Genomic DNA, 26,944 nt, shown 5'->3' on the forward strand with positions numbered 1-26,944 from the left:
AGTTCCTCTGGCTGGAATACAAACATAACCTCTACACACCTTTAGTCTCAAACAATAAAGGTAAAGTTAGTTTGTAGAAGGAAGCAGCCATGTTTAAAAGTGATGTCTAATTGAGTGGCAAACAAAAACGAAATCACAGGAAGACTGACAGAATGGGATATGCCCAACTCTCAAGAGGATAGTAGGGGAAAAGGAAGCTACTGGAGAGAGCAGTGCGGGGGGGGGGGGGGGGAGGGAGGAAGGAGGTGGAGGAGGAAGAGGAAGAGGAGGCGGAGGAAGAGGAGGCAATTGTACTAGGAGAGTTATAGAGAGAGGTTGTAGAGGGAGCAGGAGTCAGAAGATAAGAACACATTGCCAACGTTAGTATGAAGCCACACAGAGCAATTCAGAGATGCCAAATTGGAAACACTCAGCTTGGAGGAAAGTTTGAGCCACAACAGCCAATTTGAACCAGCGATCTAGAGTTTAGAAAGAACAAGAAAGGATGAGCTTATTCAGCAGTAAGTCTAAGAGGCTGAAAACATTCTAGGCCTAGATTAGAATGTATAGAGGCCAGAAGCTTCCAGGACTAGGCCCAGGTTAGCATACAACAATTACTCAGAATAGAAAGCACGTTTACACTATGTGACATGGTAAAGTACTATTAATTTTAGGCAGAATGAGAGCCTTTATTCCATTTGAAATTCTTACTTGTGAATTTTGACACTGTGTACATGCAACACAAAAATAGAAAAATGTATAACCTTAAATATTCCTCCAACATGCATCTTAGCTTTTGTTTTTTTAAATATTCACTTACCAATAATAAGATGTATTGGTGATAAAACCCAAGTTTAACTACATGATTCATTTATGCTTCAAATATAACTTATACACATGGTAGACTATAATTTGTCAACATTTTAGTTGCATTTTTTTGTCTATGATATATCACATGTGGTTGCACCATGTTTGGATGTACAATGTTTTAGATTTGGGCTGGAAAACCCAGAAGTAGAATACCTTCTTAGCCTGAATAAAGCTTTACACCCCACCCCCAAAAGAACAACAAAAGCTTTGGATTTTGAATTTCAAATTTCAGAGCTTAGGCTAGAGATGTGAAATATTATTAGAAAAGAAGGTAAAATTTAGACAAAAGTTACACAAAATATTCAAAGAAAGTAGAGAAAAGAAAATAAGTTTATGGGCAGAATAACGAAAACTGAAAACAACTAGTATTTAAAATAACAGCTAGACCTCTGGTAAAGTGGATAAAAAAGAGAAAGAAGAGCTAATTAGTGTTAGGAACTGAAAGTAAAACATAATATAAAAGATATGAAAGGTCTTAAACAAGGAACTTAAAATCTTATGTTAATAAATTAGAAACCTTACTACAAAAACCCTACAAATATTATCAAAGCTCAATGAAAAATAATATAATTTGAGTAATCTTGTCATCACTAAAAATCTGAATCAGAGCCAGGCAATGGTGATGCACACTTTTAATCCCAGTCAGAGGAAGACAGAACTCTGAATTCAAGGCCAGCCTGGTCTACAGAGCTAGTTCTGGGACAGCCAGGGCTACACAAAGAAACTTTATCTTGAAAAAATAAAATAAAATAAAATAAAATAAAATAAAATAAATTGAATCATAATTTAAAATTGCTCCATAAAGAAAAGCCCTTTATTGTTTTATCAGAAAATTTTTATCAAAACTTCAAATGAAAGATACCTTGCTTTTAGTTGAACTTTCTACGTTGAGAAAATGGAAACATTTCCATATCTCCTTTTATGAGTCAGTATATCACAAGAACTTACAATGCTCCCATGTGTTATTAAGGGGAGACTTCGGAACTGACAGAAACCCAAAGCCTGAAGTGGGAGAAACAGCTCAGTGGTTCTAAGTAGGTGCTGCTCTTACAGAAGACCCCAGTCAGTTCCCAATGCCCATATAAGGCAGCTCACAAACACCTGTAACTTCAGCTCCAGGGGACCCAACACCCTTTTCTTGCCTCTGTGGGCATTTGCACATGCACATATATACATGCATGCAGACACATAGACACACATGTATATGCATAAATAAAAATAAAATAAATCTTAACAAAATAGAAATTGCAATGAAAAAGAACAAATTCTGAACCCATAAACAATAATAAAGCCACAATTAATCACATTAAATTCACTCTTTAAAAATAAGCAGTGCCAGTGAAAGGTGGTAAACGTAAGAAATCATAAACTACTGAGTAAAGAGAATGGACAGGGGATATCAGATATAAAAACCTGAATGTGGAAGATATAAGTTAAGTGGTAACCTACTCACTGTATGATAAAATAGTAGATGGAAGCCCAAGAGTAAGGAAAAGCAACAAACCAAATGAACTCTCTCTCTCTTTTTTAATAATTTGATTTTATGTGTATGGGTGCTTTATCTGCATGTTGCACCTTGTGAATGCAGTACCTGTGGAAGCCAGAAAGGGTATCATATGTCCTGGAACTGGAGTTACAAGTGGTTATGTGCCATGTGGGAGCTGGGAATCAAACCCAGGTCCTCTGGATGAACAGATAGTGCTATTACCCACAGAAACATCTTTCCAGCCCCCCTATGAACTCTGTATCCTCTAGAAGGTCTGGAAGCCATGTTACCAGATACCTTGGGCAGTGAGGCAAAGAGGAATTAGCAACAGGAAGATCGGCAGAAGTTCACCTAAGGCTAAGCTAAACAAGACATTTGCCTCCTCTTTTACCTATAGTGATAAAAAAAAAAATAGAGATTTGGTGAGCATAAAACATAACTGACTGTCCTGAAGTCCAGACAGTGTCTAAAACGGAGCTACTATTCTAAAGAAGGGAGCATGAAGGAAAAGTTATGATCACGAATATTACATATTCCAGACTGCTCCCCGTATCCACAGCTTAGGGTGTTTGAGACTATGACCATGCCCTCCAGGTATGAAAACATAAGCATCAAGCTATTCTAGGAGGAAAGAAAGATAGATATCAGCAAACCAAAGACTTTATAAAGGAATTAAATTCATGCAACCCTCCCCCCAACTCCCTCCTGTGTAAACACAGCCTCCAGCTAACTTTTAGTGATTTACAAGTGAAAGACAATCAAGTAGTTCAGGCAAGTTTCTAGTCTGAAAGCACTAAAGCAGAACAAACAAAAACCACCTTGAGAGAAAACATTTTAGAAAAGAATTATAAAAAGAAAGAAAACCTGTTGGAGTGATGCTTTTGTACACTGTGTGAAGATGTGTCTGTCCTTTGCCTGCCTAAGGCATCTTCTGAGTGGTTAAAGTAAAAAGCCTATGCCCTATAGCAAAAGCAGAACAGTAAAGTGGGACAGGAAGGAACGAGAGGTAACTAACCACTCAAGTGGCAGAACTTAGATTACTATAAATGGAGTTATGAGCTAGTTGCAAAACAAATCTACTTTTATAAATAAATGTAAGTCTCCATGTCACTATTCAGAGCAAGAACAGGTGGAGAAAGGACCATGATTACAACAATCCATTAAATTAATCTACTGAATGGTCCTTTTGAAAAGCAAGTTACTCAAGTCTAAGTAATCCATTCCCAAACGATATGTTTTCTTACCCATCTTAATTTCATTCACCTCTTCTTACAAAAATATAAGAACTAGGGTTTTTGTTTTGTTTAAAAGTTTTATAAAATTTATGTGTATGCATATTTTTGCCTACATGTGTCCTATAAAACACATGTACATAATGCCTATGAAGGCCAGAAGACATTATTGGATCCTCGGAAACTGGAGTAACTGATGGTTATTAGCTAGAATATAGGTGCTGAGAAACAAGGCCAGGTTTTCTGCAAGAGCAGCAAATGCTCTTAATAGCTGAGCCACTTCTCTAGTTCTGCTTGCTTTTGAGGCAGCATCTCACTACACAACCTGGCCTGACCTGAAACTTGCTATGTAGACCAAGCTGGCCTCCAACTCAGGTACGTTTCTGTCTCTGCCTCCTGAATGCTGGGATTAATGGTGCACCACCACACCCAGCCAGGTTCACTTTTTTTAATTATAAGTAGAGATATTTGGGTACTATTATCTAAATCACAGTATTGTGAATTCAGATGATGTAATGATAAGAATTTAGACACTTAGTGTCTAACACAAAGTGTCATAAAGGTATTTAATGATTCTATGGCTACAGATCTTTATAAAGGCCATTTACAAAGGATAACCAATCTTTCAGTTGTAAACATAAGCCAAGTTATCTATCCATCCACCAAGTACAAATGTCTGCTTTATCCAGAAGTATGGTCCTTCACTCAGCATCTTCACTTTATGTCTATGCACAGCGTGGGTAATCATTTCCAATCATCCGACAACAAAACCAAACACCCCTTCTGTGCTTGCTCCTTCCCTGTCTTGGATACTCTTTCCCCAGAGCGTTCCAAGGCTCAACCCACATTACTGTTCACATTTGTTCAAACAGCACCTCAAAGTGAAGCTTTCTCCAAGCAGCTTGTTAGGAGAGTGTACCTCCCACACCTTGTCACCCATAAATGTCCCCATCTTACAGCATTGGTCATTACTTGTCACTATCTTTGTTTCTTTGCTTATTAACTATCTCTATTAAAATACAAGATGGAGAAAAGCATGGGTTTTGGCAGCTCATAACAGTTAGTTCTAACGTTTAAAACTGCTTTGCAAATAGTGGGGCTAAATAAGCATTTACTGAATAAACTGATAAAGTGATAAGATTAAAGTTCTCTAAGTGCTTTGACATTAATTTTACTTTAAAGTAAGAATATGGTTAAAAAAGAAACTTTCTTAGTTATATACTCTTCTAAATCCCTTAAATATACTTTAAAACCAGGTGTGGTGGTGCACTCCTTTAATCCCAACAGAGGGAGATAGATCTCTGTGAGCTCCAGGCCAGCCTGGAGTACACAGTGAGTTCCAGATTAGTTACACCTATACAGTGAAATACAGCCTCAAAAACAAAACAAAACAAAACAAAAACAAACAAACAAACAAAAAACCCCACCCATCTATTTTCTTAGAATCCTACCCCACAATACTGGTCAAATAATAATATGCATCATATCCACAAAATATGAGCATGTCAACTGTTTCAGAGTGACTTCCATATGCTTTCTTTAGAGTAAAGCACCAAGAAATACTATGAAGAATTCTGTGTAACCTAGAGTAAGAAGAAATTCTCTTCAACAGCAAGCCATCAGGTTGTGAGCTAAGAGCAAGCACATGTGAAGCGGTAGGACAGTGGCCAGCAAACAGACAATGCTTCCTACCCGTCAGCTTTGTGAAGAGTCTAGTGAGAAGAGACAGACAGTAATCTTGCAAGAACTTCGTGGTTACAAATTCAGAAAGTGCTATGAAATAAGAACAAATATCTGCACAATGAGTAGACTCACAGTGTAGGGAATTAATACTTTAAGGGGAACTGACAGTGTGAGAAGCAGACATTAAAAAGGGAACAAGGCATGAACGGTCTTGAAAGGAAGTTAGAGTGTGATGAAAGCAAAGGACAGTTGACCAAACATGGGGAAAGGGAAGAGAAAGTTGTGAGGGAATGAGGAAGCACACGGAGGGCAGCCAACAGTCTGGAATGAACATGCTTGCGCTGCTGAAATGAGAAGACACGAGCTGTCCATCATTAATGCTGTCACTAAGAGGAGTCACAAATAGCTTAGACAAACATCTGATGATTCAATGACCACAATTAGAGAAATTTCCTCAAATAATTCCTGCCTCTTAACTGCGATCTCCATTAAATACCATTACAGTTGGATCTGGGATGTGTCCCAAATGTTCATGTTCAGAATTAGTCTCCACCTGTGGCACTATTGGGAGATGGTAAAGCCTTAAGGGGTGTGGCCTAGTGGCAGGAAGTGAGGTTTCTAAGATGTGAATCCCGGCACCTTCTTCCCTCTGTCTCCTGGTCAGCACAATATAGAAGCTTCCTGCGTTATGTATTCATGGCTTCGATACTCTGTCCAGCAACAAGACTCAAAATAATCGAGATGCAACCTTTGAACCATGAGTCAAAGTAAACTTTAGTCCATGTAAGTTGATTTTCTCTAGTACTTTGTAAGAGATAAAAAAAAAACTAACGTAGGTACAGAATGTTGCACATATAAACAATCAGTAATTCTGCCCCAATGCTATAGTGAGGCACCAATTATGTTACATTTTTTTTAAAAGATTTATTTCTTATTTATGAGTACACTGTAGCTGTGCTCAGACACACCAGAAGAGGGCATCAGATCCCATTACAGATGGTGTGAGCCACCATGTGGTTGCTGGGAATTGGACTCAGCACCTCTGGAAGAGTAGTCAGTGCTCTTAACCACTGAGTCATTTCTCCAGTCTTACTTACATTGTTTTATTCCCATATAAAACTCTAAGAGAAGATATCATTTCTTTTACTGTTGTTTTAGCTAAGAGTAAACTGCTAGGCATAGTGAGTGACAGAGCCAGAATTTGGCCTAAAGCTATTTGACTCTAGAGGCTCTGGATTTTTCTTTTGTTTTTTAGCTTTTATGATACAGTTTATAGTCTAATACAGAAAAGAGATTGGTAAATAAAAATATCAAGCCTAAGCAGTAAATTTCACAATATTAAAATGTATGGGTATATAAAAGTCCAAGGAGAAGTGCTGAGGGCCAAGCAGGAGGAAGGACAAATGATTTTAGACCTTACGGAATGTGGCCCACAGCTTAACCCAACCATGCCGGTGAGCCTTGGTGTATGCACCCCAGGGCTGAGGTGTTACGCTTTTGGGGAGCTTTGCTCGGTTGCTGCCCTCACAGCTCTCTTAATCTAAGAATTATATGAAAACTTTAAGGGAATTTTCAGTCCCTCGTTGGGCGGCTTCTCTGGCATTCACCATAATAATGTTTGGTTTCTTTTAGGCATTGTTGTTGGATTAATGATTTAATTATCACCCTAGGAAAGAACTTAGACATAGATTGTCAGCAATGAATACCACCCTTAGAAAACCTTGCGAGAAATAAAATTGTTAGTGAATAGGTTGAGATGTTTTTACTACTGGCTCTGATGTAGAAAATCATAGGGAACAAGTTGAAGTTCAGAAAGGCACTCTCTTATTAGTTAAGCAAGCGATGCTTTAAGGTCAGGGAACAAGAACAATGGCATCTCTGGCTGATGTGACTCTCACTGAGGCTGGAATGGTGACGATTGACTTCTTACACCCATGTTTGCCCTCAGCTTCCTAATACGATTTATTAAAAATTGCTGATGAGTAGATATGCATTCTGAGGATTTAAGGTAGATATGACCGAGTTTAGATTTGTGACTTTAAGAGTCTTACAAGATTACTTTTAAAGGTAAATAATAATTACTCCTTTCTTTTCAACTGTAATTTGTTGCTGTGCAGGAAGCGGAACTGGCTGAGAAAGCTATGGTGCCTGCTTACACTTTGTTACTCTGTAACAAGTTGCTTAGCTACAAATGTATGTTGGTTTTAGGGAATATTTGTTTTTTGTTTTTGTTTTGTACTACATAATGTTATTTTTTGTAAAGGTATTCAGGAACACACTGGCTTTCTATAATCATTTGCTAAAAGAAAACTAAAATGTAATTACATTGTCATTTTATACTGCTTATAAGATTGTGTTGGGGTATACAAACTATGGAAGAAAAACTAAAGTATGGGGCTAGAACATTGTTCATTCCATTAACTATGTGTATGTGTGAAATTCTTGGAGCCTGCTTGCTGAAGCTTTGCTCTAAACATTGTATGTGCAAATGAGTATATGTCTCTCTATAGTGCTCTAACCATTTTATGTATAAATGTATATATGTCTTTCTGTAGTTCTGTATGTATGAATGCATTGTATATATGTATGTATGTATGTATGTATGCATGTGTGTATAGATTCGTGTGTATAAAGTTATAGGACTCTGCTTTTTGTTTCATCCACTCAAAATATGTGTGTATGTTTTTCTCTTTCCTTCTCTTTCTCACTGGCCCCCTGTTAAGAGTTTGTTTTTTTCTGCTGGCCACAGAGAGTGCCAGTCCCAGTAAATTAAGCTTTGTTCCCTCAGAGAAAAGCTAAGCAGCTTCTCCAAACATTGGTTGCCTTTGGCAGCCGCTCCTGTAGGTATCTAGATCCACCCCATCAGCAGCTCTAAGCACTGACCCTGAATGAATGGCTGCCTGCCTCGGTTTACCTATTATATGGATGCCAAAGCCAGTCACAGCAGAGAAATATCTAACTCACATCAGATGTGTTAGGGAAAAGAACTTAGACTTTATGCCTAAGGCAAATCCCAAAGAAAGACTAAGTCATTTTAAGTAAAAATCAAGAAATTGAAGGCTAAGAAGCAGAAGAGGAACTATGATCTTAGAGAGAAACTTCATGTAGTTCATTAATAAAATAAGAAAAATAGGTCCATTTTACAATGAAATCCCTAAGGCTAGGTAATTTTAAAAGAGATTCATTTAGTTCTGAGTTCTGGAGCCTGTCTAGGCATCATGGTGCTGGAAGGTGAGACCAATGCTACGTTAAAATGGCACCCAGCACATAGCCCTTAAGAAAGAAATGATCAGTTCCACAAAACTAAAGCACAGACTGCATAACATGGTAACAAGAAATGATAAACTTACTTAAGGGTATTTAAGGAGGTGGTGAACAAGGCCTGCATGAGACTATGAAAGGATCTTCAAAATAAAACCCCAGGCTCTGATATATGAAGTATTCAGTAATACTTTTAGAGCATTAGTGAGTAACATAGCTACATTGTAGAATAAGTTAAATATATCAAGGCACAAACAAGAAAACTGATGACAGAATTTGCTGTCTAGCTGACAAAGCATGCAACCTTCACAGCTGGCTTCCAGGGTCAACAAATAACTTCTTTTTTTTTTTCTGTCAGATTCAAGGTTTGCACTCACATGGCTACTCACACTTTGGCTCCTAACAAATAACTTCTAACATGATTCTTCACACGTTTGTGTATTTACAGATCACCCACCCTAACATGTGTCAGGGTTGGTCTGTGTAACCATAGCATGTAGCATCTAAGGTCAGCTTATTAGAAACTGACAGTTTCCATCTTCATCTATCCTGCTTCTGGGATAGGGGAACAAGTGACCATCTAGCAAGCAGTTATGGAGAGAGAGCCGCACACGGCAAAGCAGTAAAGCCCCTGGCCATCCGCCAATGCCAACAGCCATGGAAGCAAACCTCGAAGCCAATTCTCCAATTCCAGTAAAGTCATAAAAGCTCGATAGCTGGCTGTGAAGCTGGCGGGCAACTTCAAGATCTCTCAAGAAAAAATAGGAGCCAAAAGCACACAGCTATGGTGCCTCCTGACCTTCAGAAATTCATATGATAATAAATCTTTGCTGTTTTAATTGCCAATAGATAACTAATACCTCACTCAATAACTAATACAGCTAATATTTTATTTTTAAAAACACTATGAAGAAAGATGTAATACACTTTATATACCAGTATCAAACACTGGTACTTTTCTCTGTAGCACTGTTGCTACTCAGCGCTCAGGGAGCAGCTTTCTCCAGACTCAGGCGAGCTGCCTCATGACATGCTTACCTGCTTAAACTAGCTGTCAGCATAATCGCTCTCTACACATTTGTTGCTTTGGTACCTAATCCTGTGAAGAAAACCAGATTCTCACTGTCAGGAGAGTTAGTGTGAATCTCATCAAATAAACAATACTGGCAGAAAAATGGAAGCTTTAAGTGCATTCTAAATGACCTCCCATAACTAGCATACATTTCTAAAGCAAGCACAAACTCCTCCTGAGATGAAAGGATGTCAAGACTATTCAGACAAAATGCTCCTAAAAGAGCTTCTGATTGCCCAAGTAAAGGTGAAGCCTCTGGTGCTGTAGAAAACCTAACAATGGGGAGCTACAGCAGGAACTGCTATTGTTTGCTGCGTGTTTTAAGGAATATTATTGGATGTACATTTCAGGAAATGTTTTTGTACTATCCTGAGCCAAGTTCTAAGACTGTTTTGCCTCACAAAAGGAAACTAGAATAGAAAATAGAAAACTTCTGGCCTTGGCCTTTCTGCTAGTTCTTTTCCATTTATTTCTCTGGTTATTTAATAGTGATGTTCCTCTAGCGGGGGTGGGGATGAAAAAAATATATGTATATATATATATATATGTATATATATATATATATATATACATATATATATATAGCGCTAGAACTGCTGTCATGACTTTAACTATATCTATATATTTCCAAATATACATTGAGGACTAAAGTACTCTTTCGGATTCCAGGTCTACATTTCAAGTTGGATACTAAAGGTTCCCATGTGAATATGTCACAAATGTCTCCTCTATAACACGTCCAAACATGAACAGGAACATTCACTCCCTTTACCACTAACCAGCTCTGATTCTGACAGTAACTGCTAGGGCAGCAATATTATCAATCACCTGATCTCTCTACAAACATGAGAACTGTCCTTAGTAATTCTTGGTTTCACTCAGGCTTCTAAACTCGATTCATTCCTTTAGCATATTTGTGTCTCTGTATTTAAAACGGGCATAAAGTAGGCTTTGCTTTTTACCTACTATGACAAGATTGTTAGATTTATTTTATGTATATTATTATTTTGCCTGCAAGTACATATGCACACCATGTGTGGTGCCAGGTATCCACAGAGTTCAGAAAGAGGCATATGAGCCCCTCAAACTGGAGTTATGGATTAGTGTAGGCCACTATGTGGGTGCCAAAAAACACCATGGGGGGCCTCTGGAAGAACAGTATACTCTTAACCACTGAGCCATCTTTCCAGTTCCTGTTCTGTTAAGATTTTAATTGGGTTGCTCTTAGACTAGCTGCATTCAGCATAGTTACTGATAGTATCTTGTATTTATCTCATCTATTCTTTGGTTCCTTTGGACAAAGGCGCGCGCGCACACACACACACACACACACACACACACACACACACACACACACAAGAAACAATATAGACATAAAAATTTAACAAAGTTGAATTCACCAAGGGGTGGAATTCAAAGGGAGAGCATATGTTTAGTGTCAATATACTCTGCACATGCATGCACGCACACTTTAAAATTGTTTTAAATGATGTCATCACCAGATTCCATATAACTCACTAGTAATTTTGAACTGTCTCATTTAAGTACACTATACTTTATGATACACTTAATAGTGGCAAAAATTCTTGTCAGATTCATCTCTAGTGGTACCGTGAGTTGCTCCCTTTCTTTTTCTAAAAAAATATTATTATTTACTTATGCGTATATATGCATGTATCTGTGCCTGAGGTTAGAGGCATCCCCTGGAGACAGACTTACAAGCAGTTTTGAGCTGTCTGATATGGATGCTAGAATTGAGCTTGGGTCTTTTATACATGTTCTTAATTACGAAGCTATCTCTAGAGCCTGAGAAGCCCTTTCTATATTACAAAGCAAGGGAACAGAACCCAACACTCTCCTTTTAAATGTACATTCTCCATAGCTTTTACTGCTTCTGATCCCAGATGGTTTAATATGTTCCTGAGTTCATAGTGATTTTGAATGATTCTTAACTCTTTTGAGACAACAAAGCATATTTTCCTACTTTCCAAGAATATCTACTCATAAAAAGAAAAGCACATGGCTATATAACCACAAAATTAAGTAAGTAGACTTTTTTGTGCAGGTCTGCAGGTAAAAAGATTTCACAGGCAACATTCTGGGCATTTCCCCAATAGGTACTGAGTCCTAGCTACCATGCATCTTCATGTCATACATTAACTCAGTCACTTCTCATATTGTTGAGAAAAATAGGAGTTAAAAATTATTTTGAGGAATTCATGGTAAGACAGAGTTTGAAAGACGCATTGGAGGCAGAAGAATCTCTGTGAATTGGAGACCAGCAAGGTCTATGTAAGAAGTTCTAAGACAGCCAGGGCTATGTAGGAAGACTTTGTCTCTAACTAACTAACTAACTAACTAACTAACTAAATAAATAAATAAATAAATAAATAAATAAATAAATAAAGTTTTTTTCTAAGATTATACACAAAAAATAATGTTCCCTTTCAAACCTTATCTCCTAGTATGCACTGGGGTACATGTGCCTGTATCAAACACATACATAATATACATCATATACAAAGTAATTAAAAAAAATCATTCTCAGGGAAAAGTAAACATTCAATGGAAGATATCATGCTAAGCAATTTGGTGGACGAGAGAAAGGAAAAGTCACAGATTCAGGCAGCTCAATGTGGTCAGGGAATGGTCATACTAGAACATAGGAAAGCCAGGGGTTGTTTCTAAAAGGCAAACAGAATCAGAAGGTTGATATAAAATTAGACTATCATGTTATCATGGAGAAAGGACACGGAGGATACTAATGTAAAATCCTGAATGTTGGACTAGAGCAATGAATCAGTGGTTAAGAGCCCTGAAGGTCCTTCTTCCAGAGGACCTGGGTTCAGTTCTCAGCACCCACATGTCAACTCACAACTGTCTGTAACTCCAGGATCTGATACCCTTACACTGCTATACATTCAGGCAAAACACCAATGAATACAAAATAAAAATGAATTATATAAAACAAAGTTAAAAAAAAAGATCCTGAGTGTTCACCCAAGCATAGTTGGGACAGAATACAGTTAATAAATGCTATAGATGATGCTGGTTTCAGGGACACTGTGCACAGGGCACAATGGAGCACTTAAGGCAATAGGGTATACCCAAATCACCAAAGGGCAACAGAGAAAACCTTAATGACTGAACAGGGAAAAGTCACGAGAGATCTGACGTGTAATGAAACAATTAACATGGGGTGATTTGTGGGGTGATGGTAAGGGGAGAGAGGTTCTCTACATAGCTCTGGGTGTCCTGGAATTCACTCTTTTGAAGTAGTAATAGTTTGATGAACAAGGTAAGGACCTTTCTTCAATTATGAGATGTCATTTAAAACAGAACTCCGAAGTAGATATGCTAAATTTATCAAATGGAAATGCTATTTAAAACTTTCTGCTAGGTGGTAGTGGTGCAGGCCTTTAATCCCAGCATAGAGGCCAATCTCTGAGTTTGAGGTCAACCCGGTCTACAGTGTAAATTCAAGGACAGCCCTAGCTACACAGAGAAACCTTGTCTCAGAAAAAATAAGGAGGAGGAGGAGAAGGAGGAGGAGAAGGAGGAGGAGGAGGAGGAGAAGGAGGAGGAGGAGAAGGAGGAGGAGGAGGAAGAAGAGGAGGAGGAAGAACAGGAAGGTGAGGAAGAGGAAGAGGAAGAGGAAGAAAGAAAGAAAAGAAAAGAAAAGAAAAGAAAAGAAAAGAAAAGAAAAGAAAAGAAAAGAAAAGAAAAAAGAATTTTCTAGTCAGGGCTGTGGCTTTAATTCCAGCGCAAAGGAGGCAGAGGTAGGCAAAAGAGGTTCAAGGGCAGCCTGGCCCACTTCAGAAAAACCCTGTCTCAAAACAAAATGTGCTGGAAATTTCCAGTTGCTGTGAAAATCTTTAGAAGTGGATGCATTTATGAGAGAAAGCTGGACAATATGAATTGGATCAGCCTTTCACAGGGACAGACCAGCTAAAGTTAACTTCCTGAGACAGGCATAAGCCACCGTTTTATTTCGTCTGTTCCCACTCCCCTTGTTTCAAAGCGTTTTTGAGCATCTTCCTGGAGCAGCGACAGATTTTTGCACGCCCGCGTGTTTGTTTACCTGCTGATACCCACCCCCACGACAGACTCCACTTTTGTTTACTCAGCAGCGCTGCTCCCAGCACCTGGGAAAGCAGCTGGCACAGAGTCAATATTGATGCTGATGAACAAAACCAGTGAACAGACGAAGAACATGGCAGGAAAGGTTGTGTTTTGTTATTCTGTGGTGCTGGGGACAGGGGCCTTGGACACTGAGCAACACCCTAACCCGGCAGGAAAGACTTTTTAAGTACATGTCCTGTTTTCCTATGTATGTGATCAGGACAACAACCCAGCAAGCTTTATTGGCCAGGTCAAAGGGCCCACTTGTGTTTAACTGAAACAACAAAAGCTAGGCTCTGAGAGCCTCTCCTTCCGCTCCTTTGTTTTTAGCCCATGTGAGGCAGTACTGGCAACATCTGCTATTGATAGGAAATCCTCATGTTTCCTAAGAATTGGAATCTGTTGATTAAAGTAATTATAGTGTCAGACTAATAAAAGTGCTCATGGACCTTTTGCTGTGACTTGGGATGACCAATGACTCAGAGCCTCACCAATACTCCTAGACCTTAGAGTGTTCCTATCTGTAAAGAGCTAGTCACCTACCTTCCCTGGGTCTAAGTAGATTAAGAGCCCAAATGCCTAAAGTCAAATTATGTTTCTGGTTTTAATTATATCTGGAACAGAGCTCATATAATTAGATCTTAAAAAGTCATCTATTTAAAATTGCAGTATTTACTCACTTTCTTTTTTGAAGGTAAAAACTTTTAAAGATAAAAATTCTGCATTTGAGTACTAAAAACTACTTTTAAGTTAAGGATAAAGTGACATGCTTATTTAGACCTCTGTTTTTGTTTTATATTATAATTGGTTTAATTATTATCTTAAATAATTTAAAAGAAAAATGTTCAGATCCTGGAAGCTGGAGTTACAAGCAGATGTGAGCCCCCTGATGTGGGTGATGTGGAAGAGCAGTTAGTACTACTCACCACTCGGACTTAAGGTGACGACCTGACCCAGGCTGCCAAACTATCTAGACGAGAGTCCCACCACTGCCCTGCACTGAACAACATTCCTATTTTTTAAATTGTACTGCTTTCCCCCAATTTTTGTGAGCTCTTTTTTATTATTATTTTCTGTGTATGGTGTTGTTTTGTTTGCACACCCCATGTATGCCTGGTGCCACAGAGGCCAGAAGAGGGCACTATTTTCCTGGAACTAGAGTTACAGATGGTTGTAAACTGCCCTGTGAGTGCTAGGAATCAAACCTGGGTACTCTGGAAAAGCAGTCAGTGCTCTTAAGGATGAGTCATCTCCTCAGTGTAAAAGTATCTTTTATTTGCCTGGTGCAATTGTCATCTCTGAGCTACTGCCTCTATCTGCTAACCTAGGCCTAGTCCTGGAAGCTTCTAGCAGCCATACAATGTATTCTAGTTCTGCAATGTTTTCAGCTTCTCAGACTTACTGCTGAATAAATCACCCTTTCTGGTTCTTTCGGAGCTCTGGCTGGCTCGTTCAACTCTGCTGTTTCTGCTCAAACTCCTCTCTATGTAACTGACTGAACCTGGCTTCCTAGTGGCCTCTGACTGAACACTCTGCATTAAATTAACTCTGGCAATCTGTTAGATCTGATCTTCTGACTCTCCTTCTCTGGCTCGCTCTTTCTGCAACCTCTCTCTCTATAGCTCTCCCAGTACAAAGGCTTCCTCGCTCAGGTTCTAAAAATCCAAATCAGGTCCTCTGGAAGAATAAGTGCTCTTAAGTTTGAGCCTTCTCTTTGGGCCCCAGAAGTCACTTTTAAGGGAATATTTTACTGAAATTATTGACAGAGTCAGAATTTGTTTTGGTATAAAGAATAGTTGATATCTACCTTCTTTCATATTCCCCCCACCCCGAGTATCATGTAGCCCAAGCTGGCCTTCAACTCATTATGCAGCAAAGGATGATTCTGAGCTTCAATCTCTGCTTCTGCCTCTCAAATGCTGAGATTACAGACATGCAGCAGTGTGCCCAGTTCATTTCTCCACTGACTTGAAAAGCTAAAATGATATTAAATTACTCCAGATTCCAGACTCTAGGGTCCAATTCTTAGTTCAACTCAGAATTAAATGCAAAGTAGACAAGATTCTACTTTTGACTTATTAAAAGACTGATAATACATAGTTTAGATTAAGGTACTATTGGTATTCAACACAAATTAGGAAGGGAGAAAACTCTGTCTTAGAAATGAAACAGCTAGATTATATAATCGCATACATTTCCAAGAGGTAACTAAGTTAGAGGCCATGTACTAAAAGCCTACTGGAATTTTCAGAGTGGAGTTTTACTTAGAGATTCACTGCATGACAACTGTCTCTCACCTACCCAAGTGTCCGCCAAGCCTTTAGTCAGAGTGCAGCCTGCTATGTTTTTCCAACATCCCAGTTTAGCTTCATTCCTGAAGTATTTTGCTGTTGTTCTAAATGAGTTTTCTCTTACAATTTTCAGCTCTTTTTTTTTCCTTTCTAGTTTTTGGAGACATGATTTCTCTGTGTATTCTTTGCTTAAACTTTGATCTAAATTTCCAGTGTCATCAGGAAAAAGAGCAATTGGAAGCCACATGATACCCCAAGAAATTGCAGTTCCAGCTCCGGCAATAAACAACTGTGGCTGAAGAATCTGTTCCTCACACACGGCTTCTTCAACTGTGACTGAGTGACTTAAGCAATTGGACTCAATGGGGGAGGGTGGGATGACAGAACAGCACTCTGTAATGTGCTTAAACAGGCTGCTCTCAGGCTCTAGGATGAAGTCCTATTACAACACTAGAGTTCTAACTAGTCCAGTGTGTGAGGTACTCAGTTCCTCAGTCTTTCTCATAAGGCAAATCTCTTGTCTACTCTAAGACTGGCTTCTGTAACCCATGATCACAACTAACAGTGTAGACAAGGCATCACTTGGGGCCGTTTCTTCTTCTGGCATGCACGAAGCACAGGAACTCTTCTCTACTTAATAAAAAGTAATGAAAAAGAGCTTATTGCTCTATGTCATCTCACAACATAAGCTGTATCTGAAAGATTAGGGCACTGAGGCTTACTGCATCTGTACTAGATGGTTTTTTTTCTTTCTTTTTTTCAGAGCTGGGGACCGAACCCAGGGCCTTGCGTTTGCTAGGCAAGCGCTCTACCACTGAGCTAAATCCCCAACCCCGATGTTTTTGTTTTTTGATGTGCATGTATGTGTGCGTGTGCATGTGTGTTTTATAATCAAAATTTATTTCATTTCATTTTGTTCTAAAAATTGTCTACTAAGAAGGGCATGGTTAGGATAGATTTTTGTCCAAGGTACAAGTCCAAATTTAAGGACCAAAAAATCCTTTTATTTCAAGATTAGAGTTCTTTCCATTATTCACATACAGAACATACTTTTTTCACTTGACAAGCATGTATAACGACCTGGGCTCACTACTTATAAAGTGACGGCCTGTTTTAGTTCTGGCTTGTCATCCTCTACCACTGGGCAATCCTAAGAAATCAGAACTATAAATTAAAGTTTCTTCAGTTGCAATTTTTTTCTTTTTGAAATTTTAAAACAGAAGGCTAAGATAAAAAAAGATTTTAAAGATCTAATTCCATATTACCTGTCTACAACTTTTACAACTATAACAGAAATTGAATTACTTGATAAAAACTGGATTTTTAGTACCAATGGTTAAAACCAGGTCACTAAGAATCTAGGTTAATTGGTCATTCCATTATTTCTTACTTCTTCCAGAGTAGCTGGAAGATTCTGAAAGCTGCAACCCATTCTGTCATCATATGCTAGGACTTCATTATCAAATTACACCTTATGTGCCAAGGCATTCGCTGTACTGTTCTTATAAGAATTTACTGTGGGACTAGATTATTTAGTACTCCTCAAAGAATTAATAATTCTCTGTATATTTAGATGTGAAAGGTATATAAGGACTATTCTAATGAGACTATGCCAGGACTAATTATTGAGAACACTGCCTCTAGAGCCTTCAAGATATGCTTGGAGAAGCTCCTTTGTTTTCTGAGACAAGATGATCCCGTGTAGTTCCTTGAACTGATTATGTAGCCCCTAGGCTGGTTTCAAACAGTCCCCATCTTCCTACTTTAGCCAGTGTCATGCTGAAATTATGGACACAAACCACTAGACTCCCCACCCTCACCCCCCTCTGAGACCTCATATCTTCACAGTATGGCGGGGCGGGGAGGCTGGTGGTGAAGAGGGGTCATCACCCTCTTAAAGGCCAGGGCCCTTACTGATATCTCTTGGTTCAGCACCTCCCCCAACCTCTGCTACAGACTTCCCGTGGTTCTACTAAGGTCTCACCAAATTAACTGGCTGGGATTAGGAGTGCCAGAAGGAGTCTGCCTTTCCCTGTAAGAATGTACCTCCTGCTGGTTTACTGAGTATAAAGGAACTTCTACTTGGCCCATTTATTCTGCCTCTTAAAAACACGTATTTCTTCCTCTTGTTCCCTCTTCCCCGTGGTACACATTTCTTGTCCAAACTAGTTTCAAAATTACAAATTCTTAAACTTTAAGGATAAAATGTGACTCCCTGATACCAAAGAGTGAGAAAGCACGACATGGCACCTTAAACATTCAAAGAATTCAAGGAATCTGAAACAAATAAGCAGCAGGAAGGGAACTTTGTAGAGCCTAATTCCTTTCTTTACAGCCAAGGAAGCAGACTCCCCCAGGAGTGAAGGAACAGGACTGGGAAGGAAGGGCCTACTTTTCTGCTGGGAGCTCTTTGCACTGAATTTTCACACTACCCCACTGAAAAAAAAAAGACGTACACAGTCTCTTCTTAAAGCCCACAGCACAATTCTTTACTCATGCATACAGAATCTATACCAGTAACTGACAGTCTAGATTCCTTCTGATTTTTCTGTAGAGGAAAACCCTTCAAACGTTTCAGAGATTATATGCATGTATTTTTGGAGAACAGCTAGCCAGGCTTGTAGATCCTCCTTCAGATCTGTGTTTCTTATGTGTTTTGAGTCATGGTGTTTCAGAGTCTCAGAAAGTCAATGAAACCAGTTCCCAGGGAAGGAGATTTCAAGGTCACTGGAGTCAGATCCTTTGCACTAAAATGTTAAGCTTCACTCAAGCACTGAACCATACATAGTTAATCTACCAACTGATAATATGTTTGGCCAGAATCAGCTAGACATTTGGTGCTTTTCCTAAAGCAAAGCTAACAAGAAATGTCCTTTGTAGATAAGTATTTTTGTCAACAGGAAATCACAGGCACGAACACACATGTGAAGATCCACAGTGCATTTCAGAGAGGAAAGGAGACTTTCCTGATATTCTTATGGTTGTTTACTACACGGAGGCAACATATACACACTTTTAAAATAAAATGTTATCAGATTTCTGTCATCACATACCTTCCTTTGTGTCTCAGACTACCATATGGTTTTTATTTTACCACTGTGTAAATAACTTTATTATTGGAGATTTATTTTCGTTAACATTTATTGCATTTAAACGGAATAATTTTTAGAATGAATTTATTTAGAATGGTGTTTTTTACGCTTCTCGTTTTCAGAGTTTCATTTAATCACTTTCTGGGACTCTGGAAACTGAGCACATGGCCTCATGCATGCTGACAGTGAACTCCAACACAGAGTGCCATTCCAGTCCTCAGATCTTAAAGTAGTAACTCTTTTTTTTGAAGCCCCCCTCCCCCCGTGTATGAGTATTTTGCCTTCTTGTATATCTGTGCACTAAGTGCATGTGATGCCTACAGAGTCAGAAATGTGTGTTGGGTCTCCTGGAACTGTAGTTAGACAGTAGTGAACTGCAGTGTGGGTGCTGTCCTCTGAAAGAACAGGAAGTTCCTAACCGCTGAGCCATCTTTCCAGCACGCCCACCTAGGTGCAAAAATTAAAGGGATGTCCTGCCACATCCAGCAAATCATTAACCTTCTATACAGACTTCGTCTACAACTCCTTTCCATAAGGTACAATCTACAGATCACAACATCCTAAAACAAGGAGGACAGTACATTTTACTTATTTATTAATTTTTAAAAGATTTAGTTATATATGTACAGTTGCTATCTTCATACGCACCAGAAGACGGCATCAGATCCCATTACAGATCGTTGTGAGCCACCATGTGGGTGCTGGGAATTGAACTCAAAACCTCTGGAAGAGTAGTCAATTCTCTTAACCACTGAACATCTCTCCAGTCCCTTACTTATTTATTTTAAAGATTTATTTATTTACTTTTACGTGTATACGTGCTGGCCTGAATGTATGCATGTATATCACATTCATGCCTGATGTAGCCAGAAGAGGCTGGAATTGGAGTTATGAGTGTTTGCAAACCATCCCATGTGAGTACTGGGAATTAATCCTGGATCTACTGCAGGAATAGACATGCTCTTAGCCACTGAGTCGTCTCTCCAGTCCCAGTATATTTATTCTGAATATTGTAATTTCCTTTATTATTCTTCTTGGAAACAAGAGACTAAGTGAATAGCTATACTTGATTCATTAAGTTATCAATAACAGGCTGGCAGGAGGTACTAAAAGACAGCAGGACTAGAAATTAAGAGCTAAAGTGCCTGAGTATATTTTAAAATGTGGCAGTGAAAATGAAGAGGCAAAACAAAATTGTTATCAGTAGCAAAAACAGAAATATGCACTACTAAAAAGAACTGAAAACAATGGCTGGACTAGAGAAATGGCTTACCGGGTAAGTGTCAGGTATGTCCGGCTATGCCTACAGGCCCAGCGCTGTGACGGGAGGGCAGAGACAGCAGAATCACTAGGACTGCTATCTGCCAGCCTAACTCCAGGTTCAGTGATGGATGCTATCCCAAAGGGAGAGAATAAGGAGGTATGTGGTAGGTCAGGGCACCAAAATCCTGACTTTCTGATCAGATGAGATTCTGAAGAATGATGATCTGCTCATCAGCAAACAGACTAGTTTTGACTAAGGTCAAAAATTTATGCTAGGAATCTGGAATATAAATATGTATTGTTGATAGTAATAAAAAGCTTCATTGGGGTTGGGGATTTAGCTCAGTGGTAGAGCGCTTGCCTAGCAAGCGCAAGGCCCTGGGTTCGGTCCCCAGCTCCAAAAAAAAGAAAAAAGAAAAAAAAAAAGCTTCATTGATAGTGAATATCCATTTTGAGCATCATTAATTAAAATTGAAAAAACTAGAAATGAACAGGTAAGTGACTAACAGTCAAGAAACAAGAGTGATATGTAGAAGGAAGTACAGAAGTTTTCATCCTTTTATTGAGAAAGTACTGTTTTCAAAACGAAAGTAAACAAGGACAGTACCAGGCCATACAGATATATAATACATACATACATATATATATATATATTATATTTTTCCTAAAATAGCTATTAACAGAAAAATTTCTCCATTGAGAAGAAAATGTTCCTTGTTCATCACTGCACTCAAAGTTCCTATCTTCCTATAGGAACACATGCATCTGCTTTCCACACCAAAAACAATGCAAAGAAATTTAGACCCTCAATCTTAACTGCCTGTAAACAATACTGCGTTATTTGATCATAGATGAAATTCCTAATCAAAACAATAAAAACATTGCAATTCACCATCAAAAGTTGTTGAACACTAGAGCAACCCTAATTTAAAGGTACAGACCACCTGGGTCCACTTTAATTCTTACACTAAGGGTTGTGGAGAAACGTGTTCTTAATTGCCTTTATTGACCCCAAATGAAGAGCTTCAGCCCCAAATTTAGAGATGAAAGTAGGATCTAAAATATATCCCAACATGCAGCCAGTGCGTGAGAGAAGCTGAAGAAGACAGGGAGGAAATGAGAAGAAAAATCATCAACTTAAATCCAGGCCAGCAATAGGACTCTGATTCTCTGCTGTAAGTTATTTAAATTAATTTAAAAGAGGGGAAGCCCTTTTTACAAAGTACACTTTCCCATTACGCTTACATTAAGTTGTGAGTAAAAAGACTGATACTGCACTAAAGAACAAAAGTTTTAGGGTACTGTTCTCCCTCCTGAGCTATATTCCTCCAGGAAAAAAAATAAGCATTCTCAATGTAGTCTTTCATGTAGCAAAAGTTAAAAAAAATTTAATAACTAGAAAATTAGTTTCAAAGAAAAATGTTAGAACATTATTTATCAAAAACTAAAGAGACGCAAGATTGAAGTTACCCCCAATCATGCCAATTAAATTAAATGTTAAAGAGCAATTAAAAAAACAAAACAGATGCTAAGAGTAGCAGAACTGCCAGCCTTTCAGTCAAATCCTTAATAACTTAAGGTTCTGCCTTGGGCCATTAGACAGTTCTTTAAAATGTCCACTCATATCACTAAAGATTTTGAATTTTATTTTATTTTATTTTATTTTTTCGGAGCTGAGGACCGAACCCAGGGCCTTGCACTTGCTAGGCAAGTGCTCTACCGCTGAGCTAAATCCCCAAACCCGAATTTTATTTTTTTAAAGAAGGCAATATCCCAACTAAAAAAAGCAAGAAGAAAGAATCCTCCTTATGCTGATATATTTCTTTCTTTCCCTTACTAAAACAAAACAAACCACTTTGGAGAAGTCAGAATCCCCAGAAAGCAGTTTGGTATGAAAAGAGTTAATGCCTAACTCAGCTGGACAGCCAGTGACCATTTGCAAGCCTCCTAGGTACATTCCCAGCAGACACATTGTCAGATTAAAGGAACTGCAAACAACTGGGCTGAAGCCTTCCTTTGTCCAAACCCAGCCTCTTCTTCCTGTGATGTCATATTACAAATCTCTGAAGCCTTTCTTGCTCACTTCAGAGCCAGCCCATCTCACAATACAGCCGGCAACCTCGGAAAGGCCTCCATTCAGCAAGAGCTAACATGCTTAGGAATTTATCTGGGATCCTTTAAAAGACTCTGCCTATCACCATCTGGAATCAATGTAGAGATACGAAGACAGAATAAAAAGAAGGACAAAGTACCCGAGGACGACGGACTGCGAGTGTTTAAAGACTAAAGACTGGTAATTTACGTCTGAACATTCTGAACGTGAAGACATTTTAATTTTGGAATATTTGCCTTGACGGCTGAAGTACAAGTTTACATGTGGACTGGTCCTGTTCAACTTGGAAGTTTTTCCTTACGCTTGCAGCTTTATGGATTGGCTTCCTGGACTGCATTTTCTGTCAGTTAACTAAACTCGGACTCATGGATTTTCTAAACCAGAAAATGAGACTATTTTCCTGAAGAATCTACTAGAAACTTTTAAGCAACACATTTCATGCTTCCTTTGAAGAGTTCAGAGAAGAAAGTATTAATAAGAACAGAAAAGAAACAAATAATTTGTAAATAAATTGGTTGTTGCTGTGACCACATCTGAATACCAAGGCGACCGCTGCCAGCAGAAGGGCTCCTGTAGGCTGTGCTGCCCGACAATGGTAAGCGCCAACGGCTCCCACTGCCCTTATGACGACTCCTTTAAGTACACTTTGTATGGGTGCATGTTCAGCATGGTGTTTGTGCTTGGGCTGATATCCAACTGTGTTGCGATATACATTTTCATCTGTGCCCTCAAAGTGAGAAACGAAACTACAACGTACATGATTAACCTGGCAATGTCAGATTTACTTTTCGTCTTTACTTTGCCATTTCGGATCTTTTACTTTGCAACACGGAATTGGCCGTTTGGAGATCTGCTCTGTAAGATTTCAGTAATGCTGTTTTACACCAATATGTATGGAAGCATTCTGTTCTTAACCTGTATCAGTGTAGATCGATTTCTGGCAATTGTCTACCCATTTAAGTCGAAGACTTTAAGAACTAAACGAAATGCCAAGATTGTTTGCATTGCTGTGTGGTTCACCGTGATGGGAGGAAGTGCGCCTGCAGTTTTCTTTCAGTCGACCCACTCTCAGGGTAACAATACCTCAGAAGCCTGCTTTGAGAACTTTCCAGCAGCCACATGGAAAACTTATCTCTCCAGGATTGTGATTTTCATTGAAATAGTGGGGTTTTTTATCCCCCTCATTTTGAACGTAACGTGTTCTAGTATGGTGCTAAGGACTTTAAATAAGCCTGTTACTTTAAGCAGAAGCAAAATGAACAAAACCAAGGTTTTAAAAATGATTTTTGTCCACTTGGTCATATTCTGTTTCTGTTTTGTGCCCTATAACATCAACCTCATTTTGTATTCTCTCGTGAGAACACAGACCTTTGTTAACTGCTCTGTGGGGGCTGCAGTGAGAACGATGTACCCCATCACTCTCTGCATTGCTGTCTCCAACTGTTGCTTTGACCCCATTGTTTACTACTTCACTTCAGACACGATCCAGAACTCAATAAAGATGAAGAGCTGGTCTGTTAGAAGGAGTGACTCCAGGTTCTCTGAAGTTCAGGGCACCGAGAATTTTATCCAACACAACCTACAGACCTTAAAAAATAAGATATTTGATAATGAATCTGCAATATAAGCTGCCTGACTAAACCACTGGGACTGCTCCGTGTTCAACTGTGAAAACTGTGCTCTGGGAAACTATTTCTCCAGCTCCAACAGAAAATTAACCTACGGACGGTTACCTGTTTTTAAAGAAAGTTTGTGTCTGATGAGTTAACATTAAAATATATTCTATTCTTGTATGCACTCCATTTTACTTTCTTGAACTACTTTCACGTGTTCTTTCCTCATTAAAAAGAAACTATAAAGTTAAGATCTAAAGACAATTATGATTTAAATAATGTGATACTTTTAAAATTTTGTATTTCACAAAATGATTTAATTCAAACGTCTGTTAAATGGTTTTATAGTGAATCCAGATGTTGTTTAAGTAATAGTTTACGAAATATATTTCACTTCTATTTTCAGATTAAAAGTACTTATCATGCCTTAAACTGTAAACAACGAAGAAAACCAATTTGAAATAGTAAACATTTTAGAGTATTTCCTCCCAGAGACTCCTGCAGTCTTCTGCATGACACTTTATCTTTGTAGGCAATTCATTAAAAAAAAAGTGCCTAACTATATAGTATATTGTTAAATTACTATTTTGATTTATATTCTGGCTGCAACGCCCAATTTCAAAATGATATATAGTATAAAAATTTAAAGTAAGGAAACTAATAAAGTACTATCTTGCTAGGAAAATTAAAAAGTAAAATGTTGCCAAATGTTTATTTTGAAAGTACAACAAAAAACTTGTATTTTCAATAATGTTGGTCTAGAAATTACCAGAACAGTGAAGTACATGAGTTTTTAGAATGTGATGTATATTTTTTTATTTCTTTTCCTCTCCCACTTTAGATCAACTACAAAGTAACTGAAAATGTTATTTCAAGTGGAAAAAAAATGCTAAAATGTTAGATATATTAAGTATGAACAGAGAGAGCAACAAACTAGAAGAACAAATAACTAAGCACAATTACATTTTCATTGTACAAAACAGACAAAGACATGGCTTTGAGACAGAGGAAAGTACCAGCTACATAAAAATTTCATTTTTCAATATACCCTCTCCTAATTCAAGGCATTTTCCAAAGTTTTAATTTTAGAAAAATAATATATAGTTGAATTCTGAGTTAGACTGTATGGTAGAACATGTTAATCTTTCAAGTTTGAATGCAGTACTAACATATACTTTATAATACATAAATTTACCTTTTTCTGAGTTTGGGCTGCAATGATTTTTGAAAAATCATAATCATTTTCTATCTTAGATAAGTTTCCTTGTAATAAATACCATGCAAATGGAAGTTTTCTTTAAACACCCACTTTTTTTTAATAGGTAAAACTAAAGAAAAGTAAACCTTTAACAAAAAATAAACTAGTGAACACACACACACACACACACACACACACAGAGTGACGTTTACTTCAATTGCCCTATAGGTTCCTGTACTTGATGTCACACCAAAAGAATGAAATGTATTTAGCAGTTTTGGATACCCACTGTTGAGCTGAAAAGCAGCTAGCAGTCTACTGATCAAGAGGAAAGGATCATGGAGTTCTGCACTTCTCCAAACTTTCCATGTTCAGGAGTCATGAGAAAACCCTAATGGGGATCTCCAGGCAGGAATCTTTCTTTAAAATGTTAAGAAAGACAGTCATCAAGTAACTGTTAGTACTAGACTCAGTGGAAAAGTTCTTACTGCCCTTGTCTGAACAACATACATGAGTCAAAAATTTTGTAAAATTCTTTTGTTATTTTGTTTTTCAAGACAGGGTTTCTTTGTGTTGTCTTTGCTGCCCTGGAACTTGCCCTATAGATCAGGCTGTCCTTGAACTCAAGAGATCTATCTGCCTCTGCCTCTGCCTCTGCCTCTGCCTCTGCCTCCTGAGTGCTGGGATTAAAGGCATAAACCACCACCATGCAACTCTTATAACATTAACAAAGTATTACAACAGATTAAAAAGTTGCAATTTTCTCATCTGTATCAAATACGAAAGGCAGGTGATACAGCCCTGGAATACAGTGCTTACCTGTATATGGAAGACCCTGGCTTTAATACCCAACACTACCTTACCTGTATATGGAAGACCCTGGCTTTAATACCCAACACTACCTTACCTATCTGGACAAAAAAGAAGCACAACAAAATTTGTGTTATTTTCCTTTGTGAGTGATGAAGTGTGAGGTAAATTATATATTTTAGGGTTTTCTATTTCCTCTTCACTCACAAACATATATTAAAACATTGAAACTCTTTTTTATTACTTTAAAATGACAGTATCAGTTCTCCCATTCCTGCCTTTTCCCAGTTTTCAACATCTTCATAAAGGGACAGATGATAGAAGACATCTTCTTACACTGCCTTTCTTCAAAGAACAGTAAGATCAGAGTATTGTCATGGAAGACAGCTTTATGGCATCCTAAAAACTGGCTCCAAACTTAATACATATGCTGTTCATTGTCTTTCCACAGAAAAATAAAGAAAATCAAGATACTATCAAGGTTCTGAGCAAGGCTTATTCAAAATACTAACAATAAATTTGAAGCGTAAATTCTAATTATACTTACTGATCATTAAAGAAATTGGCCACTGAGCTGGGAAACAGAAAACAAAAAATGAAGAAGAGTTCATACTTCTAATTCAGAAAGACTAATTTGTGGATGAAATGCCTTTGGTTATGTGCGGTGAAACCCCAATGAACTTTATCTTTTGTCATTTATTAAATTATTAATGCCTAGAAGAATTTTTGCTATTTTCTCAGCAACCAAACTTTTTTTAACACTTACTGGCCATCCAACTCCAGAGGGAAGGAAGATAAGATCCACTCTTTTCCACTACAAATGAGTTTTTCAATGGAAGCCATGTTATGTTCAAAATTC

The 26,944-nt window shown here is 38.2% G+C and overlaps 2 protein-coding genes and 1 long non-coding RNA gene across 4 annotated transcripts in view; 2 read left to right on the forward strand and 1 right to left on the reverse strand.

Annotated features, from left to right (window-relative positions):
• Rb1 (RB transcriptional corepressor 1) overlaps positions 1–26,944 on the reverse strand; it is a 131,132-nt gene that overhangs the window by 22,805 nt on the left and 81,383 nt on the right. Inside the window, exon 1 of one of the 2 annotated variants that reach the window (XM_063273967.1) lies at positions 5,260–5,881. The exons of the other annotated variant lie outside the window; for it this stretch is intronic. The gene's annotated coding sequence lies outside the window, so the exon portion shown is untranslated. Of the gene's footprint in view, positions 1–5,259; positions 5,882–26,944 lie in introns of those variants that run through there. 2 annotated transcript variants of the gene reach the window in all.
• On the forward strand, positions 5,887–9,355 carry LOC134482150 (uncharacterized). The gene is made up of 2 exons (XR_010058203.1): positions 5,887–6,033; positions 9,076–9,355. It is a non-coding gene; the product is annotated as an uncharacterized LOC134482150 (long non-coding RNA).
• Positions 22,448–24,257, forward strand: Lpar6 (lysophosphatidic acid receptor 6). Its single transcript, NM_001045843.1, has one exon. It carries the CDS (start codon positions 23,057–23,059, stop codon positions 24,089–24,091), a length of 1,035 nt encoding a protein of 344 aa, NP_001039308.1. The 5' UTR covers positions 22,448–23,056; the 3' UTR covers positions 24,092–24,257.

This window comes from Rattus norvegicus, chromosome 15 (genome assembly GCF_036323735.1).
Source record: "Rattus norvegicus strain BN/NHsdMcwi chromosome 15, GRCr8, whole genome shotgun sequence".
NCBI classification, from domain to species: domain Eukaryota; kingdom Metazoa; phylum Chordata; class Mammalia; order Rodentia; family Muridae; genus Rattus; species Rattus norvegicus.

What these genes read in the sequence shown, in the direction of transcription:
- Lpar6 (NM_001045843.1), top strand. Translation starts at nt 23,057, where the DNA reads ATGGTAAGCGCCAACGGCTCCCACTGCCCTTATGACGACTCCTTTAAG.